Source organism: Lupinus angustifolius, unplaced genomic scaffold, assembly GCF_001865875.1.
Source record: "Lupinus angustifolius cultivar Tanjil unplaced genomic scaffold, LupAngTanjil_v1.0 Scaffold_7_22, whole genome shotgun sequence".
NCBI classification, from domain to species: Eukaryota; Viridiplantae; Streptophyta; class Magnoliopsida; order Fabales; family Fabaceae; genus Lupinus; species Lupinus angustifolius.
Genome location: NW_017717644.1, coordinates 21177 through 41416, shown reverse-complemented (window position 1 = coordinate 41416; position 20240 = coordinate 21177). Strand labels below are relative to the sequence as shown.

Sequence of the window (20240 nt, the reverse complement as noted above, 5' to 3'; positions counted from 1 at the left end):
ATTTAATAATTAAATATTAATATCCAATAAGTTTAACAATAAATTCTAAAATAAAAATAATTATTCTTATAACGAAAAGAAATAATTATATTTCATAAACATTAATAATTAGTCTTCAAAACCCTTATTTAGAAAAAGTAACATTTAGGTTATATTTATTTCCTAATACTTGGTTGATTAATATAATATTAATTTTGGAAATATAACATATTTATTTGTAGGAATAAGTAACCAATTACATTTTTTAAAATGAAATTTAAGAGGAAGAAGATTATCCAATATTTGCCAAAAGCTAGACCCTTGCGGTATCATCTATGGTGAAAGACTAATGTTTAATCTGAAATACGACTTTTTTAGGTCGGTCAAAGGATAAATTTATTTAATTAAAGTACTACAAGTATGAGAATTTACAATGGTTTGAATAAAATATAAAAGAGGGACTAGAAAAGGGTTGTAAGAATAAAAAGGGGGTAAGTTATCATAAGGATTGTCTATCCATGCGAGGTAAAACATTGGAAGATTGTTGCTCTTACGTTTGATCCAAAGCCAAGATTTCATCTTCATGTTCTTTACTAAGTGTTGGATAATCGCCTTTAATGAATTAAAAATGAAATTGTTTCTTGCAAGCCAAATTGACCATACATTAGAAAGTCAGATAAAAATATAGAAATTCTAGCACTTAATTATCAGGAATATCATTTGCATTACATGGAAGAGGATTAGTCACTCAAACAAAGAGCGATAAATATTCTCCTAATGGAAAATCAAAATATATTAAACGAGTAATTTTAAATTTAATTATTAAAATCAAGTTATAAGGTACGTTTTGATTTTATGAAATACATATAATCTATTATGTAAATCATTATATTGGTTGGGTATGGAATTACTTTAAAGTTATTATGATAATAATGGTTGGTTAAATAATTAATTAAAATTAAATTTATTAAAAGAAATTTACCATCTACTTTATTGGATTTAACTAAATTATTTATATCATTATAATAATATGATTATGATAACATTATATTTCGTTAGACACATTACAAAAGAGATCAATTAGATTTTTAATTTATAATATAAATTTATGGGTACTATAAGAATTTTAATACTTTGTAGAAATTGTTATAATATTTTTACAATAAGCATTTTTATAGACCTCAGAACCATTTTTATCCCCATTTTTCATATTCAAATTTTAGTCTAAAATGATAAAAACAACTAATTCGAAATTTATTTCAAATATTAGAATAAAAATATGGGTCATAAAATATTTAAATGACTACTAATGGATTCATTAAGTAGAGAAACATCATTTTTTTTCATCATGTGTCAAACTCCTATTATAAATAGGGGATTGATCACATGTAAAGATAACCAAGAATAGCAAAAAAACTCTCAAGATCTCATGCATTTCTACTCTATAGCCTAAGTGTCTAGCAAGTTTATAACTTTCATCCTCACAATACACACTCCAATTTATGTGTGTTCATGTATGGGCTACTTTTCCCATTAATTATCTCATTGTTATTATCATTCAACATAAAAAGTTGCATTATTATTCATCATGATAATGGTAATATGGCTATTAAACATTGATCTTTATAGCATGAATAATATTGTATGTTTACACAATATATCGATATCTAATATTCTGAGAAATGTAGTATAATTAGATTGTTTATAAATATTATGTATTTTTTAAAGTAGAAAGCAATGATTTTGAAATGATAATATTAATGTCTCAATTATATATGCAAGGATAGTAATTTATTAATTAAAAAGTAAAATATAAGAATTAATGAGATTGTAATAATAAAAATTAAATTTGTCACTCTTTTAAGTTGAGATGTAGTAATACACATAGGTTTGTACTTCATCTCTTAAAAGAAATGAGAAACTAATGAAAAGTGTTGGGACCATTCTCAAAACCTCATAACTATAAATATTTAAGAACTGAAAAGTGGTTGTAATCCACTCTCTTAAAGCAGGGACGATAGACTACGATTAAGCTTTGTTTCTTCTCTTCAAATCTTAAAATAAAAATGACCCCAACCCCATAAAACTTTTGACGCGAAACCTCTAGTGTAGTTTGGATTTCTTGAGCAACCGTTCTTACATGAACCTGACCTGGCTCGCAGAATTATAAATTATATGTCAAATCCTTGTGTTGGGGTAAGGGGCATATGTTTTGGTTCACGGTTAGGGTTTAGGTTTGTGTTTGGCCATAATTTTGGTGGTTCTAAGGGAAATGGTTAAGGTATAAACGGTGGAAGGCACCACAAGCTAAGTTGCTTGATAAGCCAAAGATATTCACCACAAGGAAGGATCCATGATAAGAATTTAGATTTCAAACTAAGAGGGTGATGAGTCTTAAAACTCCACAAGAACAAAGTGCTCTTGATAAGTTGAAGATAGGAACTTTGGCTAAACTCAAGGATATTAATACAAATTAATAATCAAATTCAAATCATTTTATTCAATAGGTGTTCATCATTACATATAGGGAAAGTAGTTGGCTCCCACGAAAAGATGAGTAACAAACAAAACATTTGTGATTTAACCATGTGTTTATTTGAATTTTGAATGAAGTTGGTTGTGCTCCTATCTTGTTTGACTGAGTTGTTGTAGATAAGATTTGCCCTAGATTTGTCTGAGGTCCTCTAGGGATTTGACCACATGCCACTTCAGTTGGAAAGCCTTGATCTGGGAGAGATAAATTTGGTGAAGAATTCTTTTGATCTCCATAAAATCCGTTGGCCGAATTTGGTGTTCGACAATTATCCTCTACATTATCCTCAAGCCATTAGATTATGGTAGTCAAATTTGAGTAGGTTGAAATTTGATCTTCACTTGATCTTGTCATTATCTTCAAGCAAATTAGAGGTTAAATCCCTTGAATTAAGCTAGCCGAATTTCCCTCCATGTGAATTGGATTTGAGCCGTGCTTAACTTCTAAGATTTTACCATGCTTGATTATGAATCCTTTGCCATCGATTTTTTATAAAACACATGTTTTAAAAAAATGAAAATTTGGAAAGAAAATTATTTTCGAGAACAATAAATGAAAATCGGTAATATTTCTTGATACCAAACACATGCTAATCACCCAAGACAAAACATACGCAAGAAAAGAAAGAACAATTATTGATGTTTTATAGTAAGAAGGGAAGACTCAAGTTGAGAGAGGACTCAAAAAAGTTGACCAAGTTATAGTGAGTACACAAAATTTAATGTTAAAGCCATGAATGGTATGGAAGGTGGAATAAATGTTATTAGGATTTCATAATTAAATATTAATATCCAATAACTTTAACAATAAATCTTAATATAGAAATAATTATTATTTTATTGAAGAGAAATAATTATATTACACAAACATTACTAATTAGTCTACAAAAGCCCTATTTAGAAAAAAGTAACCTTTAGGTTAAATTTATCTCCTAATACTTAGTTGATTCAAATAATATTAATTTTGGAAATGTAACATAATTATTTGTAGCAATAACTAATGAAATACATTTTAAAATGAAATTTAAGAGGAAGAAGATCATCCACCAATATATGGAAAAAGTTAGACTCTTGCGTATCATCTAGGATGAATGACTAATGTTCAAATTGAATATGCGACTTTTTTTATATCCATAAAATGGTATTTTTATTTAATTAAAGTTCCAAAAGTATGAGAATTTACAATCGTTTAAAGATAATATAAAATAGGGACTAGAAAAGGGTTGTAAGAATAAAGAGGGGGTAAACTATTACAAGGATTATTGGCCCATTCTAGGTAGGACATTGGAAGATTGTTGCTCTTACCTTTGATCCAAAACTAATATTTCATCTTCATGTTCTTCACTATGTGTTGGATAGTCACCTTAGAAGAATTAAAAATGACATTGTTTCTTGCAAGTTAGATTAACCAAACAATAGAAAGCCAGAGGATAATATAGAAATTCTAACACTACATAGGAATATCATTTGCATTACTTCGAAGAGGATTAGTCATTATGACAAAGAGTGATAGATATCCTCCCAATGGGAAATCGAAATATATTTAAGGGGTATTTTAAATTTAATTATTAAAATCAATTTATAAGGTACATTTTCATTTTATTATTAAAATCAAACATTTCTGTTGCTTATAGGCAAATCAAGTCCTCCATTTGGCCTGGAATCAAGGAGAATTGGTCTGATACAATTGAGAATTCTCTCTGGCTTGTGGGGGATGGCAAAAGGATAAACTACTGGACATATAATTGACTTGGAATATCTATGGTTGATTATTTTCAAATCCCTATGACCTGGCACTCAAAGCTACAAGCTAGGATGGCTGATTTTGTCCTTGACTCAAAGTGGTTGATACCAGGACCTTTGATAAGAGGATTTCCTCATGTAGTATCCAAGATCACTCAAATCTCAAGACACAATGACTTGGATAGAATTGTCTGGAAGAATTCCTGTGATGGTGACCTCACTTCCAAGATAGCTTATGATCATGTTAAAAGCAATAACCCTCCTATAAGTTGGTACAGCCAAATCTGGTCTTTGAATATTCTTCCATCAAAATCTTTCATCACATGGAGGCTAATGTTTGGGAAACTTCCAACATATGACAGTCTTAAAATGAGGGGTATGGTCGTGGCTTCGAAATACAATTTATGCAATGATTCTTAGGAGGACTCTGTTTACCTCTTCTTCCCGTGCAAGTTTGCCATGGCTATCTGGGATTGGTTCCAATTCACATTTTCTATAAACATAGCAAACCTGTCACTAGGCTACATGATTACGAATTGCAGCAAACAATTCTCAAACCAAACCAAGGAAATCTTTACTGCCTGTGTGGTGCATACTATTGCCACTATATGGTTTTGAAGAAACCAAAAGAGACTTAATGATACTACCTACTCTATTACTCAGGCTATCTCTAAAATAAAGAGAGAAACTTTTCTCTCTGACATTTGCTCTAAGTCTCCATCTGCCTCTTGTAATGCTGATGAACTGATGCTGCTCAGAAATTTTCAAACACCTTTAAGGCTGAGCAAGGCACCGAGAATTGTAGAAGTAGTTTGGGAAATGCCTAGGGAGGACTGGATAAAAGCTAACACAGATGGTGCTGCTAAAGGTTCCCCCAGGTTAGCTGGTGTAGGAGGTATTTTCAGAAGTAATCTTGGGAAGTGCATAGCCTGTTTTACAGTGTTCATTGATTCTCAATTTGCCCTTTATGCCGAAGTCTTTGCTGCTATTCAAGCTGTGAATTGGGATTTTAACAATGCTTGGAACAATCTGTGGCTAGAATGTGACTCAACTACAGTGGTGGACATTTTCAATCACAAAGCAAAAGCCCCTTGGAAGATTAGCAATGCTTGGGAACAATGCAAATCCAAGTTGTTGTCAATGAATTTTCATATTTCACACATCTTTAGGGAGGGAAATACTTGTGTCGATAAGTTAGCCAACTATGCAAAAGATTCTAGGCATAATTCATCTTGGAATAAATCTCCTACTTTTATAAAGGAAGAGTATAACAGAAATAGACTAGGCCTCCCTAGCTATAGGCTTAACAATTTGTAATTTGTTATTCCTGGTTTGTTTTCTCTAATATATATTTCTTGGGTGTAGTTGCACCTTTGCTTAAAATAAAACAAATTTTGTTTATAAATATTATGTATTTCTAAAGTAGAAAGCAATGATTCTGAAAGGATAAAATCATTGTCTTCATTATAGATGCAAGGATAACAATTTACTAATTAAAAACAAAATATAAGCATTAATGACATTCTAATAATTAAAATCATATTTATCACTATTTTCAGATGAGATGTCGTAATACATATAAATTTATACTTCACTCTCTTAAAATAAGTGAGAAAGTAATGAAAAGAAGATACAATCCACTCTCTTAAAGTAAGAACGATAGACTACGATTAAGCTCGGCTTCTTCTCTTTAAATCTTAAAATAAAAATCAACTCAACCCTACATATCTTTTTTCACCAAGAACTACTAAAGTCTAGATTCCCTATTGCATGTATGGATACGTAGGAGCATGTTGAAATCTTGTAAGAAATAAAAACATAAAAAACTCTTTTATCCCATATAACAATTATAAAATAAATAATAATAAATATTAAACATGTCAATCTTATAAATAATTCATTTGACTAATGAGGTTAGCATATTAATATGGGCAGATAGGATGCTAACACCTTCTCTGATCCACAATCAACTCCTAAATCAAAAGCTCCAATTTAAATATCACTACACTTCAAATAGGGTATGAAATCCAGTTTTAAACGTTTCAACCTCGATAACATAATGGCGACTCTGAAAAGTTATGTAAGAGGTGTTAATCTAAAAATCAGAGAACAAAATTTTTATTCTTGTTACTATATTTTGATAGTATCTAGACCTACATTCCTGTTATATTTCTTCTTGTTCAGAAATTTCGATAGTACACCGACTTGGATTCTTGGCTGTTCTTTCTTGGTCTATTATCCTTCACGTCCATTTTAATGTTTTTCAAGTGCAATAGCCTTCACAATAAAGAGTATCAGTTTATAATATTCAAATATTTTAAATAATATAGTTATAATAAAATTTTAATTTATTGTATATTAAAATTTTAATTTATAATACTATAATTATAATTTTTATCTCTGTTTCTAATCACAACAATTAATGTTATTCATATCTTGTTGGCACTCTATTCTTATATCAAGAATGTTTTACCTTTCACTCACATGCTTATATTGTGCAAAGAAAAATTAAGAATAAACAGTTGACTTTGAACAGTGTTTGTTGGAGATGGCTAAACTTAATATAACGAAAATTTTCACCATTTTCCTTTTGCTTGCATGTTTATTCTAGTTAGCGTTACGATATCTACATTCTTAATACTTATCTATGTGTGATTTGCAAGACTTATCAACTTTTAATCAGAAATATAATATTTGTATAATTAATGGGACAATTTGATGAGAGTTAGCATGTCTAATTTTATAGGAACAATTTTTTATATAATTTTAATTGCTTCTCTTAGTTTTTATTCGGATGTTCTTGCATGTCGTAACTTTTTTTTGAAATTTTAGGTATTTTCATGACAAGTGAAGCAGGTCCAAAAAGAGTTGTAGAAAGATGTGAAAAAAGTTATATACAGATGATTGCAATATTGCAAAATGTACAAGCGAATGTAAAAGAATATATTTGAGTTCAGTTCAACCTGTCTCTTTAAGAATTGACTGGAGTAGTGTTTTAATTTGATCAAAGTTCAATGCATACTATTCTTTCCAGCTTAAGACTAACTCAATTAAAAATTTGAAATTTTCAAGCGTGTTAACAAGTTAAATTTTTTATCTTTTGTAAGCTTGAAAAATGATAATTAGAAAAGTGAAGCTCAAACAATATTCATACCTAGGTGCATTTGTTTTATGATATACAAATATTCCAAAACGCGATGTGTATGGATATTAAAATAAAATAGGCAACTAAACTCCACCATAATGTCTTATACTTCTGAATGTACCATAAATACTACTAATGGCAAAACCTCAAGTTCAAGGGACAATAAGTAAATAAAAAACCTCACAATTATTTATTTGACATTGATCAAGTAGAAATAGAAATATTAAAGAGTTTGGTGAAATATATGCATAATGTTAGCCAATATTTCAAAACGTAGTTGTGATTGTATTGTGATTAACGTGATCTGTATGCGCATATTAATGCAGTTAACACAATCAATATGTTATCATATAATGTGATCCGTACTTTAAAACTTGGAAATTCAGCATACTCTATTGTCCACTTTCAACGAAGAAGATGGAGATAGATAGTTTAGAGGGACCTACTCTTCTTATTTATTAATTATATGTTTTGTGTGAGATGGGAAAGTAATTGAGGTTACGATTTTGGTTTTTTGTTATAGGGGGTTGAAAGTGATTCGATGCCAGACTTCTATTTTCTAAGCCATATGCTTCGCAGTTGGTGTTGAAGTTTGAACCCAATGCATAATGAAATTTTTTATTACATCAATAACATAGGGTGTGTTTCCTTTGATCATTATATGTTTATATTTTCAATAAAAATAGAAACTAAATATGAAAATATGTTTGGGTGGTTATTTCAATGATTTGATATTACAATAAATGTGACATTCAATTCGGGAAATATTTGGAAATGATAAACGCTGTATCTAGTCTTTCCAAGAATGGAGCAGTTGAATTTCAGAAAATTTTAATAGTATAATTAACTTTTCATTTTGATAAAAATGTCAAAATCGAGAGTGACTCGACTCCCTTGTTACATAGTACTTAATCTCTTTTCTTTCCTCCAACTATGTAAGTGGTATTTATCTTTATATTAATTGGCATGGATTTTGATGTTATGTCTGCACTTGTAGATTTGGGTATTATAGCTTTGGGTGTTATGTTATGGCTTTATCAAATGTTGCATGTTCCTTTGAAATTGTTTCTTTTAAGCAAAAGAGAGGATAGCCCTCCCAATTTATTAATAGAAAGTCAATACCCGAAAGTCAAACATTCCTAAAACGGTAGTTGGGCATTACCAATCGATTTCGATTACAATCATCCGTAATGAAATTAGGCAAAGAATCCCAAACTGTGTTTCTTTTGGATTCTAAGCCAAAAGAAGCCAATTTATCGGCACAAGAATTACCCTCACGATAAATATGCGAGATTCTAAAGTCCAACAACTGAATTTTCTGATTGCACTTGAGCCATTCATTAGTTAGATTCCAAGGAGGCTTAGATTTTCCATTGAAGATGTCAAGAAGGAGCATGGAGTCGCATTCAAGCCAAAGCCTAACCCATCCATTCTTGCATGCTAAATCAACAGCCTTGATAGCTGAGTGTAATTCGGCATAGAGGGCATTTTGGATGCCCAAGTAGTTAGCAAATCTAGCCAAAAACAAGCCATTGTGGTTCCTGAAAATCCCTCCACCACCCGAGTGACCAGGAGACCCGTGTGCAGCTCCATCTGTATTGACTTTGATCCAGCCAAATGGGGGAGGATACCAGATAACATCTGTGATTCTTGGCGCTTTGTTGGTATGAATATCAATTGGGAGGCTTTTGAGGATTATGAGATCATTTAAGGTAGGAGTGGCATAAGTAGAGGAAGAATTCCCAGACATTGTAGTGTCTCTAACAATCCTGGCAATTGCTGAAGCTATAGGAATTTTACCATCCTCAAATCTGGCCTGGTTTCTGCAAAACCATATTGTGCTTATAATGTGAATAATACAAGCAATCATGACCTCCTTTACCTGAGAGTTAGCATTGCCAGAGCAGCTTAACAGCAGGTTATGAATGGGAGAGGTATTGATGCTAATGAAGAACATGCTGTTGAACCAATTCCATAGAGCAGTAGCAAAAGGACAGCTTATGAAGATGTGTTTAGTATCCTCCCCACTTTTGTAGCACAGGTTGCATATTGAAGCCATTGCACAACCACGTGCCATTAAATTATCATCAGTAGGCATCTTATGGTGCATTATCCTCCAAGTAATGAAGGATTTTGAGGGAGGGATTGCCCTGGACCAGATTAGCTTGCACCAGTTCAAGTGGACTGGATGATTAGTTATAGCATGGTGAGCCTCCTTTAGAGTTAGAGAACCATTATCAGCATGTTTCCACATCAATCTGTCCTTGGATCCTGCTCTACTAATTCTACCTATTTGCTCAGTGATCTCAGGGCAGTGATTAGCCAGAGTAGTAGGAATATTCCAATTATAACCATTAGTGAAATCAGCCACAGTAGCATGAAGATCTCTGTGAAGCTCATGAGGGATGTTTAGCTGATCAACTATGGGTTGACCAAGCCAATTGTCCTTCCAGAAGTTGATGCTATCACCAGAACCAACAATCCAGATTGAGTTTAAGTTATAGACCTCCCAGTTGTCTCTAATTCCAGGCCAAATTGAGGATTTGAAGTACCTAGAAGTAGGGGCAGAGTTGCATCCAAACCTTTTTCCATAGAAATCAGCCCATTCATGATCTGCAGTCCTCATATCCCAAGCCAGTTTGGTCAAGGAAGCTCTATTCATTAGCTTAACTGATTGAATACCAAGCCCTCCTGCTTTTGTATTGGAACAAACTTTAGCCCAAGCCACTATTACAAGTTTTTTCTTGCCTATGTCCCCAGACCAAACAAAATTCCTTGTGCCTTTATCAATTTGATTCAACAATTGGTGAGGCCATTTCTAGATGTGGAAGCTATACACTAGCATACTTTGAATTATGGACTTCACTAGCTCCACTCTTCCCATAATGGATAAGCAAGCCCCTTTCCAGGTAGACAATTTGTTAAGAATTCTGTCACCAATAGGTTGAAGGTGGATTCTTCTTGGTTTGCCAATAAATAGAGGGACACCAAGATAGTTAAAAGGCAAAGACCCAGCAGAAAAACCCAAGTAGGATGTTATATCAGCCAATTTTCTAGGAGAGGCCTTAGATGAGTAGAATTTGCACTTGCCTAAATTTATATGCTGACCAGAGGCTTGAGAGTAGTTCTGAATGAGGGTTTTGAGGCAATGAAGGTCCTTCTTTACCCCTTTGCAGAAAATAAGGATGTCATCAGCATAAAGAACATGGCTAGGAGTTTTGAGGTTACAAGGACCATCAATTGTACTAATTTTGTTTTCCCTGAGAAGATGTGTTATGCCTCTGCTTAGAACATCCTCAACAATGCAAAAAAGGAGAGAGGATAGAGGATCACCTTGCCTAACTCCTCTGCTGCACTTAAAGAACCCCACATTGGAGCCATTGACATTGATGGAGAGTCTAGCAGAATGGAGGATAACCTTTATCCAGTTGCAGAACTGTATGCTAAAGCCAAATGCTTTAAGAGTGTCCATCAGAAAATTCCAATCAAGAGTATCAAAAGCTTTCTTAATATCAAGCTTGATTGCTATGTTTCCCCCAAAAGTCTTGTAGTCCAAGAGATTGATAGCCTCTGAAGCAAGGCATATGCAGTCTTGGATTCTTCTGTCATGGATGAAACCTCTTTGTTGAGTTGAGATGATTTTTGGGGCAATGCTAGCTAACCTGTCTGCTAAAACCTTGGTTATTATCTTGAAATGGAAATTAGCCATTGCAATTGGCCTAAAGTCTTCAATTTTCTCAGCTCCTTTTGTTTTAGGAATCAAGACAACTGAGTTAGCATTGATGTTAGAGAGCAATAGATTGAGCAATAGCTTCCTGATCCAGAAGAGCTTCATCAGCTCCCATATCATTGATGTTGTTTTGGATAGAAGCCAAATTATCTGTAGCCATCTTCACCATATGATGAATATTGCCAAAGACATTGTAGTTCCAATGCTTGAGCTCCTTCTTAAGCCTTTTAAGCTTTTGACTCAGAATGAACATAGGACAGCCAATGAGCTCAGATTGCCAAGAGTCCTTGATCATCCTTTTGCAATCTGTGTTTTGCAGCCACATTTTTTGGAACTTAAAAGAGCAAATTCTAGGATCAGTTTTAGAAGTAGAGCTCAGCAATATAGGATGATAGTCAGAAGCTATTCTAGGCAGAGTACAGCAGGACACTTGAGACCAAAGGTTTAACCAATCCTCATTACAAAGAGATCTATCAAGCTTTTTCTCAATTAAAGCATTACCTCTTCTTTTGTTAGTCCAAGTAAACTGAGCTCCCAGGGATGGGACCATGATCAAAGATGAACTGTTGGTGAAGGCCAGAAACTCAGATGTTGAAATTCTAGAGGGCAGGGTTGCACTTCTGCATTCATCAGCACCCAAAATGGCATTGAAGTCACCAATGCAGCACCAGGGCCCCTGCTTAGCTAATAAATCCACTTGAATGTCCAACCAAAGAGACCTTCTATTAACATGATTAGTGTGAGCATAAACCACACAAACATTCATATTCTTGTTTTCCACAAATAAAGAGAAAGATATATGCTGATTAGAGATTGTTATAATGGAAGGATCCAAACCAGAATTACAAAATCCCCAAATAGAGGGAAGGTGAGAACCTCTATTATTCACAACAAAAGGCTTAAGATTAAGAGTAGACCAAAAATTGGATTGAATCACCTCAGGGGCAACCATTGGCTCAGCTATGAAGACTAAGTCAGGATTGTAAGACTTACACAGATTTTTCAGAGCTAATCTGGTTTTCAAATTACCAATTTCTCTGCAATTCCAGAACAGGATTCTCATTTAGGATTAGTTAAATAGCCACCCTTTCGGGTATAATACACTTTTTTCAGATTGTTCCCTCTTTCTCAACTTTTTCTTTTGAGATTTGCTCAGAACTGGAGTGAATTCCTCTTCCACTTCCACTTCTTCAGTTGCCTAATCATCTGCCCATAATCTACCAACTATGCGAATGTCATTGGCTACAACTTGATTCATATCAGCTGTTTCTTGCACAATTATGTTATGAGTGGAAGATTCATCTTCTTCCTCCTCATGGATTGAATTCTCCACTCTTGTGTCCAGAAGATCCTCATGTGAGTGATTATCTAAATTTCCCCCTGGCTCTTGAGAGATGGTCAGCCTCTCCATGTTCTGCATATTTTGTTGAGCCCCTTTGTCAATGTCCAGATTTATGACCAAGTCATTAATTTCCCTACCCATTATAGGTTTGTCTGCCTGCTTTGTTTTTTTCTGGATAGGTTTTGTTGTAACTTCAGCCTCAGGTTTTTTAACTTGTTTCCTGCATTGATGCACAGCATGGCCAATAACTTGACACTTTTGACAGAAATCAGAAAGGTTTTCATATTCAATGGACACAAAAAAAGCAAACCCTTCTCTTTCTACAAGGATTTGTTCAAGGAGCTCTGCCTTGAGATTGATTTCCACCATAACTTTAGCAAAGTGACCAAAGGCTATAGAAAAGATAATGCGAGGACTCCAATACTCCTGAGGGAGGTTATAGATCTTTATCCAACACTGAGTGTGAGACTGCTTCTGCAAGTTTGGATTGAAATCTGGAGACCAAAGGAAGAGTCTCAGGAATCCGGGCTTGAGATTCCAAGATCCAACCGAACAAATGGTTCTCATATCTTCTAGGGATAAGAAAGAGAACTCATAAAATCCTTTGCCAAGGGATATCATTGACCATTTCCCAATCATATTCCACATAGATATTAGTTTGTTCTTTAGATCCGCCAACTTCAAGGGAGTATCACCCTTAGACAGAATCATTCTACCATGAAGATGGCTTTTGCATCTTAGCAAACCTGCTTGGTAATCTTCTTCAGGAATCTTGATTGCAATAGCATCCCCTTTGATGCATGGTTGTGGCAGCTGAGAGGTGGAGATGTCACAAGAGGGCCTTAGTGCTTGTGCAAAGGATTTCTTGATTGTGTGTGCCTGGAGTGTTGGAGCCTTTGTTGTTTCAGATTTATTGCCGAAATCCCCCAAAAAAATCCAAGGGATAACTGGTGAACTCATGGTAGCAGGTTAAGGGACTCCAAGAATGTTGGAGATCTTCCAAGAATGTTGGAGTTTCCTAGAATGTTGGAGAGTCACAAGCCCTAGCAGACCTAGCAGAGCATTTTGATATAATGTAGTTACTTCTTTGTGGTCCTTTGGATACCTGAAACAATAATAAAATGTTCATATTAATAACTTACTTGCACTTCCTTTTTTAAAGAGCACGTGCAAGTGGGTGGTGCTTTATTCTCTTGCCTACTAACACAAACCAACTACAATTAATTACTTCATTACTTTGTTGGGCCTTTGTGATGAGAGAGTAAAGGGTTTTGAAAATGGAAATTGTATAAAATACATGTTTTAAAAAAATGAAGATTTGGAAAGAAAATTGTTTTCAAGAACAATAAATGAAAATATGTAATTTTTCTTGATATCAAACACAGGAAACGAAAGAACAATAATTGATGTTTTTTAGTAAGAAGGGAAGACTCAAGTTCAGAAAGAACACAAACAGAAGTTAACCAAGTTATAGTGAGTACACAAAATTTAATATTAAAGTCATGAATGAAATGAAAGGTGGAATAAATGTTATTAGGATTTCATAATTAAATATTATTATCCAATAACTTTATCAATAAAAGCTCATATAGAAATAATTATTATTATAATGAAGAGAAATAATTATATTACACAAACATTACTAATTTGTCTACAAAAGCCATGTTTACAAATAAGTAACATTTAGGTTATATTTATCTCCTAATACATTATTGATTCAAATAATATTAATTTTGGAAATGTAAATTATTTATTTGTAGGAATATCTAATTAAATACATTTTAAAATGAAATTCAAGAGGAAGAAGATCATCCACCAATATATGGAAAAAGTTAGACCCTTGTGTATCATCTAAGATAAATGACTAATGTTCAAACAGAAAATGCGACTTTTTTAGCATCTTAATATGGACAGATAGGATGCTAATACATTCTCTTATTCATAATCGACTCCTAAATCAAAAGCTCCAATTTAAATATCACTACACTTCGAATTGGGTATGAAATAGAGTTTTAAACGTTTTAACCTTGATAACGTAGTGGCGACTCCGAAAAGTTATGTAAGTCGTGTTAGACTAAAAATCAGGGCGCACAATTGTTATTCTTGTTACCGTGTTTTGTTAGTATCTAGACCTACACTCTTGTTATATTTCTTCTTGTTCAAAAATTTCAACATACGCCGACTTGTATTTTTTGTTGTTCTTTCTTGGACTATTATCCTCCACGTCTATTTTAATGTTTTCCAAGTGCAGTAGCCTTCACAATAAAGAGTATTAGTATATAATATCATAATCTGGACTTATGTTTTTTAATAATGTACTTATAATAAAATAATAATTTATTCATATCATGTTGGCACTCTATTCTTATATAAAGAGTGTTTTACCTTTCACTCATATACTTATATTGTGCAAAGAAACATTAAGAATAAACAGTTGACTTTGAGTAGTGTTTGTTGGAGATGGCTAAGCTTAATATAATGAACATTTTCATCCTTTTCCTTTTGCTTCCAGGGTCATTCTAGTTAGCATCACGATATCTACTTTCTTAATTCTTATCTATGTGTGATTTGCAAGACTTATCAACTTTTAATCAGAAATATAATATTTGTATAATTAATGGGACACTTTGATTTTTATATTTCATAATAAGGTTACAATATTTTAAAAATTGAGAAGCTTTGAAACATATTAAATTAAGATTTTGATGAGAGTTAGCATGTCTAATTTTATAGGAACAATTTTTTATATAATTTTAATTGCTTCTCCGTTGACAAGGTTTTCCCCCTCAACAACTTGTCCCCGGCAGCGGCGCCAATTTGTTGAAAGCGAAAATTTACTCTTTAGTGTGTTTTCTTTAAGTAAGTGAACTCGGTTTTATTCTTTGTTCGCCATCTCGGCTTTGTTGAAATAAATTCCAACACCGGTATAATGGTTTCAAGAATATTCCAGTTACAACTTACTTCTAATAAGAAATAAAAAATAAGAAGAGAGAATTGTGTTTCCACTTCAAGGAAGAAGATTTTCAAGGCAAGAAATTATGAACTTGTGTCTGAGTGCCCAACTTGGGTTATGACCGTGTCAGACTTTGTCTGGGGCTAGGCTGAGCGATCAAGCAGGTCCACTAAGCTGTCTGTTTGAGCACTTGGTCTGTGCCAGGTTGGTTTGACCGAGCCAGGCTAGTGTCCAGGTCAGCTCAGTGTGGCTTGGTCCACGCTAAGCTGCCTACTTGAGCACCTTCAGTTTGACTTCTTTTTCTTTTTGGACCATGAGTGTTATTCTCTTTTATTTTTCCTTCTAAATCCTAGAAAACACATAAAAAAGAAATACAAACACAAATATACAAGATTGTGATATTTTATCCAAATAGTATTATTTTAAGTTGGTTTTTCTCAATTGTGCTTAAGATAAGTGCCATAAAAGTGTATGAAATTTAGGTATGTTTGACACTTATCATTCTCTTAGTTTTTATTCGGATGTTCTTGCATGTCGTAACTTTGTTTTTGAAATTTTAGGTATTTTCATGACATGTGAAGCAGGTTCAAAAAGAGTTGTAGAAAGATGTGAAAAAAAGTTATCTACAGGTGATTGCAATATTGCAAAATGTAAAACCCAATGTAAAAGAATATATAAAGCAAATATGAATTTGGATGGAAAGTGCAAAATCAGTGCACCTAAGACCAACTTTTGTGTTTGTTGCTTGGATTGTTGATAAGCTTGTACCCTTCGTAATTGATGAATTAATAAAAATTTATTATCTATTGAATTGGAACCACGGACCTTCAAATTCTCACATTCTTTTTCGTTGTGGCCTTATGTTACTATGGAGAGCTTATTCTAGTCTAAAGTGAATTAGTTCTAAGGACACACAATTTACAAATATTGGGTATGCATAAGAAAAATTGTTGTCCATTGAATTAATTACTACATTATTAAAATTTAAAAGATTAACTCATTTCGATCATTTGCTGCGTGTTATATTAATTCTTAAAGTACTAAATTAATCTGAAAAGAATACCTCATTCACACCATTGGTTGTCCAATATACCAATTTAAAAATTATTTGTTTCCATTGGGTTTGAAATGAATTTATTTGAGTTCAGTCCAACCTGTCTCATTATGAATTGACCGGAGTAGTGTTTTAATTTGATCAAAGTTCAATGCAGACTATTTTTTTAGTTTAAGACTGACTCAATTAAATTTATTAAATTTTGGATCGTGTTAACAAGTTCAATTTTCTTATCTTTTGTAAGCTTGAAAAATGATAATTAGAAAAGTGGAGCTAAAACAATATTCTCATATGCCTAGGTGTATTTGTTTTATGATCTGAAAATATTCCAAAACCAGATGTGTATGGATATTAAAAAAAAAAGTAGGATAGTAAACTCCACCATAATGTCTTATACGTCTGAATGTACCATAAATACTACTAATGGCAAAACCTCAAGTTCAAGGGACAATAAGTAAATAAAAAACCTCACAATTATTTATTTGACATTGATCAAGTAGAAATAGAAATATTAAAGAGTTTGGTGAAAAATATGCATAATGTTAGCCAATATTTCAAAACGTAGTTGTGATTGTATTGTAGTTAACGTCATCTGTATGCACATATTAATGCAGTTAACACAATCAATATGTTATCATATAATGTGATTCGTACTTCAAAACTTAGAAATTCAACATACTCTATTGTCCACTTTCAACGAAGAAGATGGAGATAGTTTAGAGGGACCTACACTTCATATTTATTAATTATCTATTTTGTGTGAGATGGGAAAGTAATAGAGGTTACGATTATAGTTTTTAGTTAGAGGGGGTTGAAAGTGATCCGATGCCAGACTTCTATTTTCTAAGGCTGACGCTTCACAGTTGGTGTTGAAGTTTGAACCAAATGCATAATGAATTTTTTTATTATATCAATAACATAGGGTGTGTTTCCTTTGATCATTTTCAATAAAAATAGAAACTAAATATGAAAATATGTTTGGGTGGTTATTTCCATTATTTGAAATTACAATAAATGTGAGCTTCAATTCGGGAAATCCTTGGAAATGGTAAACGTTGTATCTAGACTTTCCAAGAATGGAGCAGTGGAATTTCAGAAAATTTTAACAGTCTTATTTTCTCTTCATTTTCATAAAAAAATCAAAATCGAGAGTGACTCGACTCCCTTGTTACATAGTACTTAATCTCTTTTCTGTCCTCTAACTATGTAAGTGGTATTTATCTTTATATTAATTGACATGTATTTTGATGCTATGTAAGCACTTGTAGATTTGGGTATTGTAGCTTTGGCTGCTATATTACGGCTTTATCAAATGTTGCATTTACCTTCGATATTGTTTGATACCTGAAACAATAATAAAATACTCATAATATTAACTTATTTGCACTTCATTTTTCAAAGAACGTGTGCAAGTGGGTGGTGCTTTATTCTCTTGGCTACTAACCCAAACCTACTATAATCAATTAATTCATTACTTTGTTGGGCCTTTGTGATGAGAGAGTAAAGGGTTTTGAAAATGGAAATTGTATAAAATACATGTTTTAAAAAAATTAAAATTTGGATAGAAAATCATTTTCGGGAAAAATAAATGAAAGTATGTAATATTTCTTGATATCAAACACAGGTAACGAAAGAACAATAATTGATGTTTTTTAGTAAGAAGGGAAGAATCAAGTTGAGAGAGGACACAAACACAAGTTGATCAAGTTATAGTGAGTACACAAAATTTAATATTGAAGTCATGCATGAAATGGAAGGTGGAATAATTGTTATTAGGATTTCGTAATTAAATATTATTATCCAATAACTTTAACAAAAAATCCTAATATAGAAATAATTATTATTATTATAATGAAGAGAAATAATTATATTACACAAACATTACTAATTAGTCTACAAAAGCCTTGTTTAGAAAAAAGTAACATTTAGGTTATATTTATCTCTCAATACTTGGTTGATTCAAATAATATTAATTTTGGAAATGTAACATATTTATTTGTAGGAATAACTAATTAAATACATTTTAAAAGGAAATTTAAGAGGAAGAAGATCATCCACCAATCTATGGAAAAAGTTTGACCCTTCCGTATCATCTAAGATAAATGACTAATGTTCAAACTGAAAATGCGACTTTTTTTAGCATCTTAATATGGACAGATAGGATGCTAATACCTTCTCTAATCCACAATCGACTCCTGAATCAAAAGCTCCAATTTAAATATCACTACACTTCGAATTGGATATGAAATAGAGTTTTAAACGTTTTAACCTTGATAAAGTAGTGGCGACTCCGAAAGGTTACGTAAGCCGTGTTAGACTAAAAATCAGGGCACACAATTTTTATTCTTGTTACCATGTAATGTTAGTATCTAGACCTACACTCTTGTTATATTTCTTCTTGTTCAGAAATTTCGACAATACACCGACTTGCATTTTCTGTTGTTCTTTCTTGGTCTATTATCCTTCGCGTCTATTCTAATGTTTTCCAAGTGTCATAGCCGTCATAATAAAGAGTATTAGTTTATAATATCATAATATGAACTTATGTTTTTTAATAGTATAGTTATAATAAAATAATAACTTCTTCTATATCAATTTTTTAATTTAGAATACTATAATTATAATTTATATGTTTTTTTAATCTAAGCTATTCATATCCTGTTAGCACTCCATTCTTATATAAAGAGTGTTTTACCTTTCACTCATATGCTTATATTGTGCAAAGAAACATTAAGAATAAACAATTGACTTTGAGTAGTGTTTGTTGGAGTTTTTTGTTTTTTTATAAATGTGCCAAAGCACTCAAATTATATTAAAAAACCACCACAAACCAAGAGTTACATGTTTTTGAACCTATAGTTTGGAATATCCAACAGGTTTCTATAAAATTCATAGTGAATGAAAGAAGGGAGGACATTCCACCAAGTGAATGTCTTTGACTTGACATCAAACTTAGCAAGCTTATCCGCACAAGCGTTGCCTTCTCTATAAATGTGGGAGACATGAAAGTTCATGTTGGATAGAATTGTTCTGCACTTGCACCACTGAGCAGCAAGTTTCCAAGGCACCTCTTTCCCATCCTTAAACATATCCACGACTAGGGAGGAGTCACATTCAAGCCATAACGAATTCCAGCCTTTCTGGCTAGCAAACTCAATCGCCAACAAAGCTGCTCTGAATTCTGCATAGAGAGCATCCTTTATGTCCAAGTAACCAGCATAGCAACCCATGAAAGAACCAATATGATTGCGGAAGATTCCAGCCCCAACTGCCTGACCTAGAGAGCCAAAAGCTGCACCATCTGTATTAACTTTGATCCATCCTATAGGAGGACTCTGCCAATTGACTTCAACCATCTTAGGACTCTGTCTAATATTCAGCTGAATGTTCAGACTACGCATGATAGATAGCTCCCTGATGGTAGCATTGGAGCAAGCTGAAACTAACTTACCAGACAAGGCAATGTCCACCTTAATATTGGATATCATTCTGCTGTTGATTATGTTGCTGTCCACAAACCTGCTTTTGTTTCTAGCATACCATATGCCACTTATTTCCAGATTAACTGAGTTGGTGAAATTTTCCTGAAGCTGAGGACTCCAACCACGATTGTAAGAATCAAGGAGCTCCAGAACAGTGTTTGTTGGAGATGGCTAAGCTTAATATAACGAAAATTTTCACCCTTTTCCTTTTGCTTGCAGGTTTATTCTAGTTAGTGTCACGATATCTACTTTCTTAATACTTATCTATGTGTGATTTACA

General features: G+C 32.8%; 2 protein-coding genes across 2 annotated transcripts; both read right to left on the bottom strand.

The window, feature by feature from the left end:
* Positions 1-8528: 8528 nt before the first annotated feature.
* Positions 8529-11108, bottom strand: LOC109337509. Its single transcript, XM_019574489.1, has 2 exons — positions 10247-11108; positions 8529-10090 (listed from the first exon to the last, which is right to left on the bottom strand). The coding sequence occupies exons 1-2, from the start codon at positions 11106-11108 to the stop codon at positions 8529-8531; spliced, it is 2424 nt and encodes an 807-aa protein (XP_019430034.1).
* A 1219-nt stretch (positions 11109-12327) lies between these two features.
* On the bottom strand, positions 12328-13431 carry LOC109337508. Its single transcript, XM_019574488.1, has one exon. The coding sequence runs from the start codon at positions 13429-13431 to the stop codon at positions 12328-12330; it is 1104 nt and encodes a 367-aa protein (XP_019430033.1).
* Positions 13432-20240: the final 6809 nt, after the last annotated feature.

Excerpts from the sequence above, each read along its gene's own strand:
- LOC109337509 (XM_019574489.1), bottom strand. The coding sequence starts at position 11,108 with ATGGCTAATTTCCATTTCAAGATAATAACCAAGGTTTTAGCAGACAGG. Across the intron at positions 10,091-10,246 it reads AGTGAAGTCCATAATTCAAA|GAGGGCTTGGTATTCAATCA; the intron begins GTATGCTAGTGT and ends ATACAAAAGCAG.
- LOC109337508 (XM_019574488.1), bottom strand. The coding sequence starts at position 13,431 with ATGAGTTCACCAGTTATCCCTTGGATTTTTTTGGGGGATTTCGGCAAT.